The sequence below is a fragment of the Alnus glutinosa genome, chromosome 5 (assembly GCF_958979055.1).
Source record: "Alnus glutinosa chromosome 5, dhAlnGlut1.1, whole genome shotgun sequence".
Taxonomy (NCBI): domain Eukaryota; kingdom Viridiplantae; phylum Streptophyta; class Magnoliopsida; order Fagales; family Betulaceae; genus Alnus; species Alnus glutinosa.
In genome coordinates, this window is record NC_084890.1 from 25,276,094 (window position 1) to 25,296,580 (window position 20,487).

At 42.8% G+C, this 20,487-nt stretch overlaps 1 protein-coding gene and 1 long non-coding RNA gene across 2 annotated transcripts; both read right to left on the bottom strand.

Annotated features, from left to right (window-relative positions):
* Nucleotides 1-154: 154 nt before the first annotated feature.
* LOC133868752 (uncharacterized) lies at nt 155-3,122 on the bottom strand. Its single transcript, XR_009900397.1, has 3 exons — nt 2,774-3,122; nt 1,122-1,188; nt 155-381 (listed from the first exon to the last, which is right to left on the bottom strand). It is a non-coding gene; the product is annotated as an uncharacterized LOC133868752 (long non-coding RNA).
* Nucleotides 3,123-18,796: 15,674 nt separating this feature from the next.
* Nucleotides 18,797-20,486, bottom strand: LOC133868749 (putative F-box/LRR-repeat protein At3g59230). The gene is made up of 3 exons (XM_062305747.1): nt 20,350-20,486; nt 18,985-19,980; nt 18,797-18,892 (listed from the first exon to the last, which is right to left on the bottom strand). Exons 1-3 carry the CDS (start codon nt 20,353-20,355, stop codon nt 18,797-18,799), a joined length of 1,098 nt encoding a protein of 365 aa, XP_062161731.1. The 5' UTR covers nt 20,356-20,486.
* Nucleotide 20,487: the final 1 nt, after the last annotated feature.

The window sequence follows — 20,487 nt, forward strand, 5'->3', positions numbered from 1 at the left end:
ATGCATGAATTATCACCACAATAGCATATCTATTTTTATATTTCCCTTTCAACGGTCCTAATAACCTGTACATAAACACTACCAAAGCAGTCTTAAAAGACAGCAATTCCGTAGCTCCATACATGATGTATCTCTTTTTGGTTTGACATGTTGGATTATATTTGTGACAACCACTAAAGGAGTAAGCATTGCCTCTTAATGCTTTTATTACCAATTAAGGACTTCATTTTCTTTTTAGGGGGGCATGAATGACGATTTCATAGACCATGTTCTTCTCTCGAAACCACCACCAACCTGCATGTGCAACAACTCTGGTGAAGACCCACGGGTGTACTCCCTTGTAGCTTGTGAACCAAACGCCATGCCAGTAGTATTAAATATCTGTTAACCAAACCGAAACAATAAATCAATTTGCTAAAATAGTCACGGTTCTTGGGAAAAAAAAAAAAGAGAGAGGATATTTCCATCAATCTGTCTGTATTTGTTTTCTTTTTTTCTCCCTAGCCTAAAGAGGCATGCCCTTATCTTAAATTCCAAAAAGCTCTGCTATCAAATATTGAAACTATCATCATTCATAATAATGAAACAATTATCAATTAGACATATACATTAGTTTTCAATCTACTAAAATAAAATTAAAAATAAATAAATAAATAAACCTCCATTTCCTTGAAACAGTAAAAAAAAAAATCCTTCGGGGAACTTGCAAAAGAAGAAACATGTCCATTTAAAGCAGATGTATTTGGTGCCTTGTTCATCCACAATATACAATTGTTCTCTTTTTGTGCAAAGTTAGTAACTTGGTAGTAAAAATCAAGGGGCAAAAGAAAAATGAGCAATAATACGTAATTCAATAAACCAAATGCAATAAATGCAAAAATACGCAGATATTCAACAATATAGTTAGGACTTACATCTTTAGAAGGAATCATGACATTTTCATCAAATCGGAGTAGAATTGATGATAAATATTAGGATAGAAAAAGAGAAATAAAAATGAAGTTTACTATCATATGATTGACTGCCAAAAATAGAGAAACAAATTAAAACCCAACCCTTTAGTACAGCAGACAATGAATTTCTACATTTAAAATGTAAGCGAAATTCTTTTATATAGTGACCTCTTGGTGTGCTGTACGTTTGAACTTCTCTATTTGCTTAGTTAAGCGAATCTTCTTCTGCACATACCTAAAAAGAAAAGAGAGTACATAATCAACAAAACAGAAGTTAAAAACACAGCTTTAAGCAAGTTACTGACTCTGGATAGGAAATCGCTCATACAATCAAACGCAGAAATCTTGAATACTTAGTTTTCCTTTCCTGGGAAGTCAATTCCCTCGATGTGAATTATGAATTATGATAACAGCGAATTCAATCATTATCAATCAAACAAATTTGTTTCCGGAACTGGGTTATTGAAAATTATCTTGTGGGTTGATTTGTTCTCAGCCAAAAAACAGTCAGCCTTCAATGTTCTAACTGATTAGAACCACATAATTAATTAATTAAATTAAATTAAAGAAACAAACTGGGTCAGAAGCTAGGGGAGCACAATATTACCAGCACCAAGCTGGAAATCATTTTGTAATTGCAATGAGGTAACCTTCTCAGGAATAAGAATATTCAGTAGCTAAGAGATCATTACCTTTCAACACTAAAATTACTCCATAATGGCCGCAAAGAGCCAAAGGGTCTCTTTTGATTATCCATAAAACTCTGTTAATAATAGTCTCCACAAATACTAAATCAAATCCTAAATTAAATGTCTAATGAAACAAAAGAAACAAGCAAAACGGATAATCCAAGTCATTAGCAAAAAAGTGGAGCTGTGTTTTTGTTTGGGGGGGTGGGGCAGAGTTACAAAATTTCTCTGAAACATATACGCAGTGAAGTTCAATCATTCTGCTCCACCCTATGGGTAATTGAATGCTTACAGCTGGTAATTACAAGTCGTTACAAATTTACAGCAATAAACAGTCCTGAACAGTATCTTAATAGCATACAACACGCATATAGATAATGAAATTGGCGCAGTGAAATATAACAAGCATATAGATAACAGAACCACATAACAGGAATAGTGATTGTCAATCAGAACTCTTCTGTTTCCTTCACACAAGATTGGTAATAATTTTACAAATATCCTAAAAAGTATTAACAAAACTTACATTGAAACTGGAGTTGGCTAAACAAGAACTTTATCAAGCTACAACAGTATCGGCAAAAGAAAAAGGAAAAAAAAAATGATCATTATTAATCGAGTGTGCCAAAGAACCAATTGCCAGTCCTAAGGACCCTCATTACAAATATTTAGAAGTCACGCAGTAAAAGAAAAAATTAAAACTAATTTATATTTCTTATCAAAAAAAAAAAAAACTAATTTATATTTGTAGAAATAATGTGCCTCATATAAAACCTATTGAGAATAACCTTTCAGGCTTAGAGAATTCCTATATGAAGGAGAACCCACGTGATTAAATGCTTAATGATCATAACATGTAAACTCCAATCAAATGCCACTTTCCAGGCTTCTTCCCTCTTGCTACATATGCATGCCAGATTTTGTTGAAGATACAAAATTGAAAGAAGAAAAAAATCAATTATTCTAGCACGTCATATATTATTTGGACACCAATTTTTCGGTAATATTACTAATGCCAAATGCTCAAACATTTGAATTAGTAATTACTTAGAAAATGAAATAGCAGCACATAGAATCTCAGTGCAATGACGTAAAAAATACTTGAAGAAAGCAAATGACAACTGTAATTACCTTCCCTCTAAAGCGAAACCATGGGCATGCCAATACCAGGAGGAGGTAATTTTGTCTGCATCTTCAGAGTGTTATGCATCGGACTGAGGGAGCTGGGTGTACGGTTCGGACAAGGGTACCTTAATACCAGGGCTCAAGGTACCTTTCTAGGGCTGCCACGTGGTTCTCCTAGGGGAACAGAATCGGATGTGGACACCAGCTGCATAAGGGTATTAGAGTCATTACGTTTATTTGTATGGGTCTTATTGTAATTTCCTGTATTACCTTTAATTTCCTAAGACAGTTTCAGGGTGTTCTGGAACGTGCTAAGTGGGTTGTAGAGAGCTAACTTAGTGGGTCAGTGGGTCAGTTAATCTTAATGGGTCAGTTGGGTCAGTTAATCTTAGTGGGTCAGTTATTATGTAGTGGGTTCGGCCATTACTCGCAGTTCCCGATTGCATTGTTGTGCTACATGATTTAAACTAGAGAAGTGGAAATGAATGATATCTTTTGGGAGGTTAATCATACTACCGTGTGTTTATGAGTTAAACCTGGAAGTGCTAAAACCTCTGAGCCGAGTGCTTAAGTGTGAAGGACTAGCCCCTCGAAATGCTAATTTTACTTAAATAATAACAAGGCACGTAACAAGTGGTATCAGAGCCGCGTTCCTGCGACCATGACTGAAGGTACTCGTACATCTCAACTGGCGGAGGCTCTCACTAAGCTGAGAGAGGAGTGCAGAGCTGAGAGTCAGAAGTTAACCCAACTTTCTGATTCCTTCAGCACACAAAGTCAAAAGTTAACCCAACTTTCTGATTCTGTCAACATACAACAGGAGACTATCAACAAACTTCAAGCAAACAACAAGGCATTTCAAAGTCGAACGGAGGAGAATTTGCATGTGATTATGGAAGCATTGGCAATCAAAGCACCTGAACAGAATCATGGAGGGGTGATGGTACAGGGAGAAACAAGTGGGTAAAAGAGCCCCAACATACCTCCAATCACGGGAGAAGAAGGAATCATATCGGGATCAAGTGGTTCTTTTATTCCATCAGCCCCTGAGGGAGCAGAAATCAATCCCAAATCGGTCAACTTGGATTTCCCCAAGTTTGACGGAAACGACCCAAGTAATTGGGTTCTTAGTAATTACTTAGAAAATGAAATAGCAGCACATAGAATCTCAGTGCAATGACGTAAAAAATACTTGAAGAAAGCAAATCACAACTGTAAATACCTTCCCTCTAAAGCGAAACCATGGGCATGCCAATACCAGGAGGAGGTAATTTTGTCTGCATCTTCAGAGTGTTATTATAAAGACAAGAATATTTGTGTTTTAACTTGATGATATTTCATTGACGTTTATACATATTTATACATAGTTTACAAAAGACCGTTACAGTAGCAATCCCATAAAATTAGCTGTGACTTAATTACAAAATATTTGAAATGATTATAGCTTGTTGCTAGCTTTCCTTTCTAGTGTAGCTTGATCTTCGGAGGTTTCCTTGTAATTTTGAATTGGTGTTGCGCGTGTCCTTTCCAGAAGATACTTGCCATGTTGAGCAGCAGGCTTGCTGTCATGGGCTGGTGCCGTGGCTGTGTGAGGAGTAGACAGCGTGATATGTGGAGAATGAGTGATAGCAGCTAATGTCTTAATATGCCCCCTCAATTGAAGCGGAATTTCCATGATGCTGAGATTGGCACGTAAGAGATTAAAACGATTGGACACAAGTGGTTTGGTGAAGATGTCAACCTTTTGGTCCTTGGTGGAAATGAAATGAACTACTAGATTTTTGGAGGCCACCTTATCACGGACAAAATGGAAGTCAATTTCGATATGTTTTGTACGTGCATGAAAGATGGGATTAGCCGTGAGATATGTAGCACCAAGATTATCACACCATAGAGTGGGTGGGGAGGCTAGAAAGACGCCAAGTTCCTTGAGGAGAGATTGAATCCATTGAAGTTCAGCAGTGGCATTTGCAAGGGAACGGTATTCGGCTTCGGTGCTTGATCGAGAAACAGTGGCTTGTTTCCGTGAGCTCCAAGAGATGAGGTTGGAGCCAAGAAAAATACAATATCCTCCGGTAGAACGGCGGTCATCGGGGCAACCGGCCCAATCGGCATCTGAGTATGCATGGAGCTGTGAGGCAAACTTGTGGTGAAGAAAAAGGCCATGAAATAAGGTATGCTTCAAGTACCTCAAGATACGTTTGGCAGCAGCCCAGTGATGGACAGCTGGGCGTTGGAGGAATTGGCATACTTTATTGACTGCAAAGGAGATATCCGGTCGAGTGAGGGAGAGGTATTGGAGAGAGCCAACTATGCTTCTGTACAGTGACGGATCATCAAAGGCTTCACCATCAAATTTTGACAAGGTCTTCGAGGAAGACATGGGAGAGGTTATTGGCTTTGCAGAGAGCATGTTGGATTTTTGGAGGATATCCAAAATATACTTTCTTTGAGAGAGAAAAATGCCCTTGCTGTCATGAAGGACTTCCACGCCCAAGAAGTAGTGAAGATTGCCAAGATCCTTGATGGGAAAATCACACTGTAGCTTAGAGATGAGCCTGTCAGTAAGGTGGGAGCTGGGGCTAGTGATTATGATGTTGTCCACATAAATAAGTATGAATATTTTGGTAGGACCTGCATCAAAAATAAACAAGGAGGTGTCTGCCCGGGAGCTAGTGAATCCAAGTTCAAGTTGGCGAGTGCTGAGGCAGGAGAACCATGCCCGAGGTGCTTGCTTCAAGCCATAAAGGGACTTTTTGAGGTGGCACACATGATTGGGAAAGGCTGGATGAACAAAACCAGGAGGCTAGAGCATGTAGACATTTTCCTGCAAAAATCCATGTAGAAAGGGATTTGTAACATCTAATTGTTTAATGCACCAGTTAGAGGAGACTGCAAGGGAGAGAACAGTCCGGATGGTTGTTGGTTTAACCACTGGACTAAACGTATCACCATAGTCAAGGCCGGGGAGCTGATGAAACCCTTTGGCCACTAAGTGGGCTTTGTAGCGATCAATGGTCCCATCCGGTTTTCTCTTGATTTTATACACCCATTTGCATCCAACAAGGTTCATCTGAGGTTGGCGGGGAACAAGTGTCCATGTTCCATTTTGCAGGAGAGCATTAAACTCTAGCTGCTCTCCATTCGGCAGACTGATTTGCTGTTGTGAAGGATGTAGGCTCCTCAGTAGGTGATAGCTTCAGAGTGAGGTGGGCTTTTGGTAGAGGGTAGGGAATGGTGCCATCTGTGAAGGTACGGGGTCTGTGAATTTGACTCTTGGAACGAGTTTGCATGGGGTGAGGGACATGTGGAATAATGGTTGAGTTGGGTAGGGGACACGGGTCAATGGGTGGTTCAATCGGATTGGTTGCATGGGAAGGAGTCGGTGGGGAAATAGAAGGTAGAGTAGTAGGTTGGTGGGGAAAGGTTGGAGGTGTGTTACAGGGTGGGGAGTTGGGCGGGACAGGTGGAGGTGAGGAAAGTGAGAGAGTAGAAGGGAAAGACACAGGCTTACATAATGAACGAGGTGTAGGAGCCGGGAGATGCTGAAAAGGGAAGGACGTTTCATCAAAAATGACATTGCGGGATATATAGATTCGACTAGTGGGAATGTGCAGACAACGATAGCCTTTGTGGTGGAGGCTATAGCCTATGAAGACACGGAGTTGGGAACGAAATTCAAGTTTGTGACGGTTGTAGGGTCTGAGGTGAGGCCAGCAGGCACACCCAAACACCTTCAGAACATTGTAATCAGGAATTTTGTGGAAGAGGAGTTCAAATGGAGACTTGTTGTGAGTGACAGGGGAGGGAAGACGATTAATTAGAAAAGTTGCAGTGAGGAAAGCTTCATCCCAGTATTTGAAAGGCATGGAGGCAGAGGCAAGCAAGGAGAGGCCGATTTCGACAATGTGTCGATGCTTGCGTTCAACGGAACCTTGTTGTTGGTGAGTATGAGGGTAGGAGATGCGATGGGAGATCCCTTGTCGGGAGAGAATAGGATTGAGAGATTTGAATTCACCCCCCCAGTCTGATTGGATTGATTGTTTTATGAGTCACTTATATTTTTTTATATATTAAATATATGTAGATTAAAGTTTTAACACAAATTCAAAACAAAAATTTGTATATTAAAGTTTAGTAAAATAGAATTCAGATCAAACCAAGTCGATCCGTTTAGACACGATTAAGGAATTGGTTAATTTTGGATCAACTCGCTTAATCCACAAGTGACTCGCATAAATCTATATATATATATATATATATATATATATTAAAAATTTAAAACACTCAAGTCTAAGACTAAAAAAAAAGTTCCTAATTATAAAGATATTAACTTTGGTAGTGTAATTCATTTTCATGCTTAAGAGCACTAGCAGCAGATTCCAAACTATTTTTCCCTATACAAAAACACCCCACAACAGCTTCCCTTTATCTTTCTCTATATCATTAAAATAACATTTTTGACATTTTACCTTTTTTTTTTTACTTTATTCCGAAAGCTTCTGCATCTTTTTACCTCTTCTTCTTTGAAGCCATTTATGCCATTTCTTTTCTTTTTCTTCCGGCCAGTTCTCTCATCTCTGTCTTCTTCTCCCTCTCGTCTGTCTCTTTTTTTTTTTCTTTTTTTTTTTCCATAAAATCTCTTCTTCTTCTTCTTCTTCTTCTTCTTCTTCTTCTTCTTCTTCTCTCTCTCTCTCCATCTTCTTTCTCGCTCTTGTCTGCATCTTCTTTTTTACTCAATCCCTCTCCTGTTCTTTGTTTCTTCGTTTTTTCTTTTGTTCACTCATCTGTTGTTGATTGAGAATGAGAGAAGACAGAGAACAAGAGAGAGACAAAGGGGTGAAGGGAGAAGCATCGTTGTCCATCTCTGTCCATCTCCGCAGACGGCATCAGAAGCTTCAAGGAGGAGGAAGGGGATTTTGTGGGAGTTGAGGTGGGTGGGAGCCGCAAGACCCGCAAGGAGAGAGGTTGAAGACGACTGAATGAGAGAGGAGAGAGAGAGCTGTTTTTTTTTAGGTTGAGGATGCGTAGAGAGAGGAGAGAGACAAACATTTTCTTTTATTAAAATAAGCTGTTGGGAAGCTACAGTGCTTCTCAATACATTGGGAAGCACTGTAGCTTTCCAAGGGTAACCCTCTAAAATAGGGTAACTACTGTAGCTTGATTTTTTGTGATTTTTTTTTCAAATTTTCCTTATTTTAGGGAACAAAACTACTTATAAGGGATCTGCTACTAGTGCTCTAATAACTGATAATTATTGTAAAGAAATAGCCTCTCATTCTCTCAAAAAATTATTTATGTGCTTGACGGCCTGTGCCAAAATTTGCATATGTTGCCATGTTTGATATCTGCTCATGTAACTCTTGTAATTAGTATTGATAGAGTTTTGGCATGTAGCTGAATTTGTAAATTATTTGAACACTTGATGCATGTGTGACAAGCCTGACACCCAACCTTACTTAGCTAACCTAAATAAATGGATCAGCTGAGATTCACATGAGAAATTATAACTTTCAGCATGCTCGCATAAAAATAATTTTTATTATTTTTAGATATTGCACTCAAAATGTTTTATTATAAATCAAGTGAGCTGAGCTGGTGGGGATATATAATCAAGGTAATTATATCTATTGAGCAATGCAATATTAATCTGTATTATTGTAAAGAAGAAATGAATTTGAAGTGGAGGTTACCTGTATTTCGCAGCATTCTTCCGCCGGATCTCGCCGGTCGTCGCATCCCTTGCCGGTCGTCGCTTTCTCTCGTCAGATCTCGCCGGATTTCACAACTGAGTGTTTGGTCCATTCTGTTCTCTTTCATATGGATGTCTACGTCTCTGAAGACGAGATCACTGACAGAATGTGACGCTGGGTGCGATAGAAGGGCCACGCTAGGGCGGTGAGGGATGGATAGACGTTTTCTGGTGGAGGCAAAAGCGTTTGTCTTCTCGGTTAATGAAGGGGAGTCGGTGCTAAGGGTGGAAGAGAATCGGAAATTTTATTCCGGTGCGGTATTCCTGAGCAACCAGTGCATCGAATGGCTGGTTTCGACTATGGAGGTGCTGAGGGGGGGAAATGGTATGCCCGATTCTGTCAAATCTTTCCGGGAGGGGGAGAAGGTGACGATAGTACGCACTGGAGGTAACATTAATGGCAGGTTTATGGAGGTAGCGGTCTATGGGGTGGGCGTTCAAAGAGGGTTTCTTCGCATTCCTGAGGGGCGGGGTGGATGGGGTTGGCTCAAGTTTATCACTGAGCTGCGTAAGGCCTTAGAAGTGGTTGGTACTGCGGCTGGGTGCGGGCCCGGGGGGTCCTCGCCGGAAGAGAAGTCAAGGGGGAAGGAGGTGGGGGTTTGGTTCGGAAAGGCTGCGGGATCTATGTCTTTCGCGGAGGCGGTTCGCTCGTCGCCTACCATCTCTGCATCTGGTGGCCGGAATATGGTCGCGCAGGAGGAGGCGGCCTGGTGCGAGGAGCAGCTCCCGTTAAAGGACCGGTCTTGCGCGATTATTCGGCAGGCGGTGGACTGTTACGTATGGGAGAAGAGCCGTTTGGTTCCGGCCGGGAAAGATCTCGGTGGCGATGGCTTCAACGTGCGAAAAGTCAGAAAGTGCAGCAGCAGGGACAGCGATGTCAGAGTCTGCAGAAAGATTCTTGAACAGGTTGGAGTTTGGCTGGATTGGGTGAGTGGGTCTAACGTGAGCTGGAGCAGGAGATCTTCTGTTGGGCTGAAAATGGGCCAGCGCAGGTTCTACTCAGCTAGTAGGCCACGTTGGAAGGTTGGGTCTAAGAAGTTGGGCTCTAAGCCCAAGCCAAAGAAGGCTAAGAGGATTTTCCCGGAGCAGATTTGTGGTCTCGACGAAGCGAGGTTGGAATTTGGATCTTCGGGATTGGGCTCTTCGGCGCCGGAAGCCGTGGACGGGTCGAGTTCTACCGGTGGGGGGCTCAAGGTAGGTTCGTCGTTGATGAAGGGTGATATCCCGGTGGTTGAAGATATCTCAGTGTGTGCGGTGAAGGCCATCATGCGTCTAGAAAGGTCTGGGTGTGGCTTAACCTCGGGTATGATTGGGGGACTGGAATCGGGCCCTAAAGGATTTGAGCCTCCCTCTTTGGGGGCGGATGCGTTGGGAGAGAGGATTCGATTGTCTCTTCCAGTGATGACGGACAGTGGGTCGCTCATTTACCCGTCCGAAACAAAATCGATCATGAGGTATCAGCGGAAATCGAAGGCCATAGCGAGTAAGCTGGATATTTCCCTGATTGATGAGGCAGTGACTGCTTTGTGTTCGCCGATGACACAGTGTTCGGGTACTTCCCAGGCTTTGGACGGGTCTGTGGGTCAGAAATTGCCGATGCCAAATGGGGGAGTGGGCCTTCGGCGCGGGTTCCTTCTCCCGAGAGATCCATCCCCTTTGAGCGATTGTGTTTCAAAGACTGATGTCAAGGGTGAGAATCCCAACTTGAATGGATTAATCCAATCTCAGGAGTGGCCGGTAGGGTTTAGCCCAAGTGGGGAGATTGTATTGTGGGATCAGGGAGAGATAGGTGATTCTCCTCACCCCTTGGGCGTAATTCCTCCCGATCTACTCTTGGAGTGGGAGTCTGATGGTGCTGAGGATGAAGATTCGGCCCTGGCTTTGTTGGATGCCATTGAGGAGGATTTTCATCGGGATACTATGGGGAAGCGGCAGAAGAATAAAGGGAGGAGAGAACTGCAGAATCTGAAGAGTTCCATAAACTACGACGGTGCGAGTGTGCGTCCTTGGAGTAGGAGAGGAAAGGCTCAGGTTCTGTAGTGTGTGGGTCGGATGTGGGGTTCGGGTGTCGTGTCTTAGGGTGTTGGGTTCTGAGGGTTCTTGGATGGGTTTGTGGTGTGTTCCTTGAGGGTTTGGGTTGGGGTTTTTTTTTTATTGGGATGGTTTTGGTGGGTTTCTCTCTTCCTTTTTAGGGTTGTTCTTTTTATTTTCAAGCATTGCGTTGTCTTGTATACTGCCGGTGTACTAAGGGGCGCCTGACGCTTTTAATAAAGTCAGTTTATTACTTATCAAAAAAAAGATTGTGAAGAAATGAATGAGCCCAACTTCCTTTCATCATTCTTATAGTCCAGAATCCAGATATAACTAAGCTGCATGCTTCAACAACTAGGGTTTCTTGTTTTTACTTGCATAAATCTCCTATGGTGTTCTAAAATCTCTACAAAACAGTAACAATAGAATCATCCTTATCATTATTCAGAAATAAATCATCATGTAAACTGCACAATAAATATTCATCGTTTTCTTCCATGAAAATTTTCACAGGAAGAACATATTTCCCCCCACGAAAATAATAACAAGAAAGATCACTCGAGTACTAAATTAACTGTAGATGGCACCTCCGGACCCAGAATTTTGAGAATTCGCTCTCGCTCGATTTTAGTTTTGGATATCTCCATAACACAGCATTCACCGTCGCCTAAATAAGGTGTTATTTCTAGAACAATTCTCATCTTCTCAATCAGAATAGCATTTTTTAGCAGAAGTACGGCAAGGTCAAATTCAATTGGACAAGCATAAAAACCACGTAGCTCCACTTTCTTGAGACGCTGATGTTGACAATATTCTTTAAGAGGTATCTTTTTGTGCTCTCTGTAATCTGCTCCTTCTATTATCTTTTGGCGCTTTATCTGTCCTTCCTCACTGCAGGGAAGATGGAGCTAAAAACAAGAAAGAACAAAACAAAAATTGTTGATTTTTAAGCAAGGTATTAATTATTTTGAATAACATGTCACAATTAGAAGGATATTTCCAAGATAGTCAAAACATGAGTACATGTTGTCGCATATATATAACAATATGAGAGAATTAATCACAAAAAAAAAAAAAAAACAAAACAAAACAAAACAAAACAAAAAAAAAAAACAAAAAAGGCGTCCACAAATCATTTTTTTTGATAAGTAATAGCAATTTATTAAAAAGCGCAGAGGGGCGCAACCCTTATACACGGGAGGTATACAAGAAAGCCCCTAACAGGGTCGAACAGAAAATAAATTTAAGAAATCTACATAAGTAAATACACTCAAACTATGGTGTGGCACTATCCAAAAATATAAAGTATCGATCAGCCGCTTCCGAAGCTCCACCATAGATGTCTCTACATCTTCAAACAGACGAGCATTCCGCTCCCTCCAAATACACCAAAGCAAGCACAAAGGAGCTAAACGCCAAGCCTTTGTAGCTTGACCACTCCCCATTGCCGCTCCCCAACTCTTTAACAATTCCAACACCGTTCGAGGCATAACCCACTCAACCCCAAATAAAATAAGAATGTAGCTCCAAAGAGCCTGGGCGACCTCGCAATGAAGTAACAAGTGATCTATAGACTCCCCACTCTTCTTGCATAAACAACACCACTCCATTACTATTACATTCCTCTTACGCAAGTTATCGTGCGTCAATATTTTGCCCAAAGCCGCTGACCAAACGAAGAAAGCCACCCTTGTTGGAGCCTTAACACGCCAAATATTCTTCCAAGGAAAATAAGGGCCATCTTCCTTAATGAGCTCATCGTAGAAGGATCTCACCTCAAATAAACCTTTTTTGGAGGGATTCCACACTAATCTGTCACTCTCTCCTTGACGAGTCGAAGTGGAATATAATCGATCGAAGAAAGAAAGGACCATGTCCATCTCCCAATCCTGGATTTGTCTCGTAAAAAGAACATTCCACTGAATTACACCATTATGAACCACAAATTATCCGCCACCAACGCGTCTTTGTTCCTTACTATAGAAAAAAGAGCTGGAAAGCATTGCTTCAAGGAACCATCCCCACACCACCAATCTTTCCAAAAGCTAATATTTGATCCACTCCTCACTTCAAAACGAACGAAGTTGCGGAATTTCTCCCACCCCCTCCTTATATGTTTCCATACACCCGCTCCGAAAGAACCCAAAACCTCTTTCGAGCACCACCCACCCTCTAGACTCTGGAATTTGGCATCAATCACCAACCGCCATAAAGCCTCTCTCTCCCTACCATATCTCCACAACCATTTACCCAGGAGCGCTCGATTGAACTGGATGAGATTGTGAACTCCTAACCCACCTGCATACAAAGGCGTACAGATCTTGTTCCAATTCACTAAATGAAATTTTTTCTCGCCACCAAAGGCATCCACAAATCATTACAATCAGAAGCATCAAGCTGCAAACCTTTTTTTTTTTATAAGTAAGAAGAACTTTTATAAAAAAAGCGTAACGCGCCCCTAGGTACACAGGAAGTATACACAGGAACAACCAAAGCTAACCCAAAAAAACCCACAACACCAATGCCCCAGAACACAAAAGAACCAAACAAAATACAAAAGAACCCAACTAAGAACAATAAAACCCACTACCCGTCAAAGCACAACAGACCTACAACATATGTGCCTTGCCTTTCCTACGCCTAGAGGGGTAATTCGCGTCACCATAGTTAATGGAACTATGCAAATTTAGAAGCTCCCTTTTCCCTTTAGAGTTTTGACGCGCAAAAAACTGGAACTCCTCCTCCATGGCATCCCGAATAGCCAAAGCCTCCTCCCCAAAATCCCCATCCATCGCCCAATCTAATGGCAAACCATCCCAATAATCATCTTCATCCTCCTCCCACACCACAATCTCCCCGTTATGATCAAAGCCAACTGGCCAATTCCGAGTTTGGGAGAAACCATTCAAGCAACCACTCGAAGGGGAAGAAGGACCTACCACCCCGTCATTGTTGACCTCCTGAAGCGCCACGGTAGGGACTGAAATCGGGGGAATATTGAGAAACCCCTTCCTAAAAAGGCCCTGATTCACTGGCGTCATTGCCTTCTTTATTGCAGGAGGTATTGCCACCTTCTCAGCTGGCGGCACTCCACCTGAAACCCTCTTAACAACGAAGCCAACTGACATCTTCACAGCTTGCAAAGAGTCAGAAAGTAGCTCATCATTCCACTTCACAGAATGCCTTTCCCTCAATTTTTTTGCCCTTCTGTAGTAACACTGGAAGGGCTTAGAAGCCACCACAGGGAGGGGAGAGCGCAGCTTCTCTCCTAAAAGAGCTGCACCAGCGAGCGACGGAGCGGCAGAGATGGGATTAGGAAACTGAAGCTTCCCCAAAGGAGTAAACTTAAAAGAAGTAGAAGCTGAACCCCCCGAAAAACCCAGATCCGGTGCCGGAAAAGGGGGGAAACCGAACCTATTAAAGGCTGGATTCACACTCGAGCAAGAAACCGCCGAAAGCACCTGGGACCTGCTCGACTCACCCCCGGAAAAAGACTCCGTTCCTGTATCTATCCCTGTAACTGTCGTCGACGAGGACTCCGGCCTAGGATAGATCCCGACATCAGCCGAAGAAGCTGGACTCACGCCCACTTTATCTCCCAACGCTGACACCTCCAAACCCCCAGGAAGAATCCGATTCAGAACCAACCCAGAGGACATCTCCGTTGTCGTCTCCGGCGAGGTTGGCGGCGGACAGGAAACTTTAGGTTTCCGCTTGATTCGGGTCACGCGAAAACCTAAAGGTTTTCGAAACAGCCCCAACCCGGTAAATCAGCTCAGAACTCTCCCCACGGCCCGGCCCAAAGCCAAATAAAAACCAGAACCCGACTTACGCCACGTCCGCAATCTCGAAATTTCAAATTTCAAATGAGAGTCCTTACCCTGCGGACATACAATCTGGTCTTTGCCCAACATATCAAGCCGGTGAGCCTCCAAGGAAAAGCAATCCACCGCCGATCTCGGAATATCCTCTGCATGCCGCACCGCCGGAAGAAGATCGAGCTCGCAAGGTGTCGCCCGCGAAGCCCTTAGCCCGGACCGACCATCACCCACTATGGGCATCTTCTTCGCAACATCGGTCGAATCCGCCCTCACAACCTCCGCAAAAGAAGGCCCCGTCCACTTTGGAGCCAGGCCCAGAGTCATCCGAACTTCCTCCCCAACCTTCTTCTCCGGTGTAGATGAGGAGCCGAGCCTGCCACTCACCGAACCTGAGACAAAATCGACAACCTTTCTCAGCTCGTCTGAGAATTTAAGCCATCCCCACCCTCCACGGCCCTCGGGGATAACAATGGATCCTTTCCGACCGCCCAATCCGAACATAGTCGCCTCTAAATAGCGCCCAGCTTCATTCCCACCTCTCCGAGCAATTAGAACCTTCGAACCTTCTCTAAAAGACTTCACAAAGACTTCCTCTGTCGGGAGACCCATCAACACTTCCAACGTCGACGCAAGCCATTCGGCGCTCTGAACATTCAACAAGACCACACCCAAAAAAATTTTCCTCTTCTCCTCCACCCTCAACGTCAACGCCCCACCCAGAACCGAGAAGGTGAAAGCCTTCGACTCCACTAAGAAAACCTTATCCATCAACGTCACCCCCGGGACTATGACGACCAAACCCAAAAAAACTACATCACCGAACAAAGAACCACCCAGACGAAACAGAAGACCGAAAATCAAAGCTAAAGGACCAGACAGGAGACTGAAAGAGATAGAGAATGTGAGAGGACGGATGAGAAGTCGAAACCCTAGCTGGACACGCTCTCACGCGCCGTCACTAGGACAGGAGTAGTTCCCCCTTCAAAATCGGACGTGAGTCTAACAAGGATAAATGACAGCTGTATAACATCAAGCTGCAAACCTAAAAAGAAAATAGTCAAATATATCATGTTTTTGAATTCAAGACAAAAAATTGTACATTAAAACCAAGTGAGACCGATTTCCAAAGGCTAATAATCACTAATGGCATAGAGCATAAACCACTCACATAATATCTTTTCAACTCTTAGATAACAATAACATCACTAACAACTCTTTCCGCTCACTTGTCAAAATCTCTTGCCTAGAAGAAACTAGTGAATGTGAATATATAAAGTATAGAAACCATCCTATATATACTTTCACTCCAAATTCTTGTTAATATCATACAAAACAATAGGTGGATAACTACGTTCTGAAAAAATTTACTCAAAGCAAGTAGTAAACCAGGTTCTTTTTTAACCTAAATTTTGTCAAACAATAGTTAAATTACTGGCAATCATTTCCACTCTCCAATCCCGAATCTTTCCAAAAAATTGAATGCAAAATGCATTTGAAATTATAACATAAAAATATCTCGCTGACAAATCCTTCCTGGCGTCGTAGAAACAATAGGTGATATTTGCGTTTAAAAAGAAAATCTTTCAAACAATGGTGTAAAGAAAAGTGTAATAAATATCTCTGCCATGTTACCTATAAAAGGAATACTTCCATTAATCAGGTCACAAAACACCCAATATTTATCCAAGTCTAGAGACTCCTCCAACTAATATTTTGTTTGAAAACATAAAATGGAGCTATGGCTTAAAAAAAGGGTAAACAATCATACAAATCTTAGTTTAATAACGTATCAAAAGCAAAAAAATAAAAATAAAGAGATTGTACAAAGTTCCAGGGAACAAAAGGCCCGTTGCAGGTCAACAATCAAATAAAAATGTGCTTGATATAGAAGATAACTTACATCCATCTCAAGTTCAACCAATGATGGAGCCGCCTCCAAAAAAGCAGAGGTCAGGTCCAGCAAGATTTTTCTAAATCTTTTTTTTGATAAGTAATTGCAATTTTATTAGAAGACAGCGTAAGGCGCCCCTAGTACACACGGAGTATACAAGAAGCAACAGCCTCACAACCGACCCGATAAGGAACAACCCACAAAACAACCCAACCCTAAGCCCCTAAAGCTCACAATCTTCAATCATATCCCATCGCCTATGTTCCTCATCAAGGGCAGAGAGGAAAGCCATAGTTCTATCCCCCTTTTCCCCGAAATACGAAGAGCATGCCATAGACAACTCCAAAGGAGATAGCTTTGGCTTCCTCCCTTTACATAAAGGCTTGGAGGTGGGTTCTTCCAGGGAGGAGGAAGGAAGAATCCTCCCTTCCGGCGAGCCCATCTCAATGGAAACTTGTGAACCCACAGCAGAATTCTCAGACCCACGACCCGCCTCTGAGGAAGCCAAAGAAGAAACCGGAAGAGGAAAATGAGAAGATTCGGTGACAAGATCGGGATCCGGAACCGAAACCAACTCCGAACCCGTATCCGATCCCTGACAAATCCTCCCACCAGCTTTCCTACGCCTAGAGGGATAGTTCGCGTCACCATAGTTGATGGAACTCTGCAAATTTAGAAGTTCCCTTTTTCCTTTATACTTCTGGCGCGCAAAAACCTGGAACTCCTCTTCCATGGCTTCCCGAACAGCCAAAGCCCCCTCCCTAAAATCCCCATCCATCGCCCAATCTAAGGGCAAACCATCCCAGTAGTCATCTTCCTCCTCCTCCCACACCACAATCTCACCGTTATGATCGCCCTTGTTGACCTCCTGAAGCTCCACGGAAGGGACAGGAATCGGGGGTAGGTTGAGAAACCCCTTTCTAAAAAAGCCCTGATTCACTTGCGTCACTGACTTCTTCGTAGCACAAGGCTTTGTCGCCTTCTCAGCTGGCGGCTCTGCACCAGTAACACTCTTGTCAACGTATCCAACTGACATCTTAACGGCTTCCAAAGAATCTGAAATTAGCTCATCAGTCCATTTCACAGAGTGCTTTTCCCTCAATTTTTTCGCCCTCCTGTAATAACACTGAAAAGGCAAAGAAACTGCCACAGGGAGGGGAGAACGCAGCTTCTCACCTAAAATATCTGCTCCAGCAATAGACGGTGTAACCGGAAGAGATTTAGGAATCTGAAGCTTTCCCAAAGGAGTGAAATTAAAAGAGACAGTAGTAGCCGCCGGAAAACCCAGATCCGGCGCCGGAGAAGGGGGGAAACCGAACAGGTGGGAGGCTGGATTCCAGCTAGAAACCGCCGGAATTACCTGGGACCTGCTCGACTCACCCCCTGAAGGAGACTCCGTTACAGAAATAAACCCAGCATCAGCCACCGACGGTGGCTCCGGCCTAGGGGAAACCCCAACAAAACCCGTAGAACCTGGACTCGCTCCCTTTTTTGCTCCCAACGCTATATCCTCTGAACCCCCATTTGGAATCCGATTCAGAACCAACCCAGAGGACACCTCCGTTGTCGTCACCGGCGATGTTGGCGGCGGACTGGAAACGTTAGGTTTCCGCATGAAACGAGCCACGCGACAACCTAAAATTTTTCGAAAAAGCCCCGACCCGGCATACCGAGTCAGGACTCTCCTCACAGCCCGGCCCAAAACCAAACAAAAACCGGGACCCAACTTACGCCACGTCCGCGTTCTCGCCTTTTCAAATTTCAAACCCTTACCCTTCGGACTTCCAGGCTGGTCTTTGACCAACAGATCAAGCGTGTTCTGCTCCAGAGAAAAGCAATCCACCGCCAATCTCGGATCAGCCTCTGTATGCTGCACCGCCGGAAGGAGATCAATCTCACATGGAGTCGCCAACGAAACCCTTAACCAGGACCGACCATCACCCGCTATAGGCATCGTCTCAGCAACGGTGGTCGGGTCCGACCTCAAAATCTCTGCAAAGGAGGGCCCCAATCACTTTGGAGCCAAGCCCAGAGTCGGCCGATCATCCTCCACAACCTTCTTCTCCGATGTAGAAGAGGAGCCGAGCTCGCCACCCGACGAGGCTGAGAAAAAAACAACAACCTTTCTCAGCTCGTCGGAAAATTTAAGCCATCCCCACCCTCTACGTCCCTCGGGGATAACAATGTACCCCTTCCGACCACCCAAGCCGAACGTTGACACCTCTAAAAAGCGCCCAGCTTTATTCCCCCCTCTCCGAGCAATAAGGACCTTCGAACCTTCTCTGAACGATTTAACAAGCTCCTGCTCTGCCGGGAGACCCAACAACTCTTCCATCATCGACGCAAGCCATTCGGAGCTCTGCGCATTCAACAAAATCACACCCAGGAAATTTTTCCTCTTCTCCTCCACCCTCAACGTCGATGCCCCACCCACCACCGAGAACGTGAAGGACTTTGACTCCACTAAGAAATTCTTCTCCATCTACGAAACCCCCAGTACTAAGACGACCAAACCACAAAACTACATCTCCGATCTACCTTATTGTTCTCCTTTTTCTAAATCTTACACCTAATAGCTTCAATTGCTTGAGTCTAGTAAATGTGGTTAAGGGCTTAGGTATTAAATCAACCTGAAATACAATGGAAAGAAATGATTAACTAAAGACATGATGTTCAAAAATGATGACAAAAAGTTCAACTAAAATTTTTGCTGTGGCAATACCTGGACAAATGGAGTGGACACTAATAAAGTTTCAACTAGAGGAAAGTCTTTTGCAAGTGTGCTAAGGACATATGTTATTTGAGTTCTAGGATCAGGCTGCAAAGTTCTACGATCAGACTGCAAAGTTCTACGATTAGACTGCAAAGTCACACATAGTCTAACAGGTTCTGCAATGTTCTTTAACAAGACCTGCCCAAACATCTTTGCGTCATACTCAATTGATGCAATACCTATGGCATCATGAATTTCAACTCTTTCTAAAGGCTCGCAACGAAATATCCTCAAGTGCCTCAGCCTGAGAAACCGACATCCACTAGAAAATTTTAAACGAAATGGACAACGGCATTCGCTTATACTAAACCATTCTAAAGATGGGCAACTAGACAAAATGTTATCCACATCCTCGTGATTTAAACTTGTCTTTTTCAATGCGAGGGATGAAAGGGAGTTCAAGCCATTGTAATTTTCTGGAATACTCAGGCTGCAAAAATTCAAAGACAAATGTTTTATCTTTGGCCGTTTCCCTGCTAGAGCAAATAGCCAATATGGAAATTTATAGAGCTCATGATACAAGTCTGACAAATGATCGTCAAACAGGTTGATGTCAAGCTTTTGAACTTGCATATCAATTGCAAATTGAATCCATCGATCAACGTCGCAACCATGATCACTACCCAACGGATACTCAACCTTGAAGGAATCTACGTTTTTGCCGACATAGAGTTCTAGAATATGATTGGCCCATCTAACAAATCTTCCCTTTTGCTTCTGTTTCCACAGAGTAGGCTGCCTTTTGAAATGGTCCGAGTATAAAAAATGTCCAAGCATGTTTTTGGCATCTAGGTCAAGATTAGAAGAGGTCCTCCAAATGTATCTCCATCTTTTTGAAAGGATACTAGTAGTGGCAGCCTCCCTCAATGAGTTTAATGATATTATAGAAGAAAGAATATCCACCGGCAATCTACCAGTCAGATCGGCCTCTGGGTCATTGTCAATCTGTGTGCACACAAAATAACATAAACAAGATTCCAAAGTAAAGGTACGTCTTTGTTATTAATAAAGCCAAAAAAAAACAAACAATTTAGAGTGTTTAATATAATGTGGATTGCATAGAAATATATCAAAAACTTAAACTTACACCAAGCAACGTCTTGGCCTGAGATTCACATGAGAAATTATAACTTTCAGCATGCTCGCATAAAAATAATTTTTATTATTTTTAGATATTCCACTCAAAATGTTTTATTATAAATCAAGTGAGCTGAGCTGGTGGGGATATAATCAAGGTAATCATATCTATTGAGCAATGCAATATTAATCTTTATTATTGTGAAGAAGAAATGAACTTGAAGTGGAGGAGATTACCTGCATTTAGATTGTGAAGAAATGAATGAGCCCAACTTCCTTTCATCATTCTTATAGTCCAGAATCCAGATATAACTAAGCTGCATGCTTCAACAACTAGGGTTTCTTGTTTTTACTTGCATAAATCTCCTATGGTGT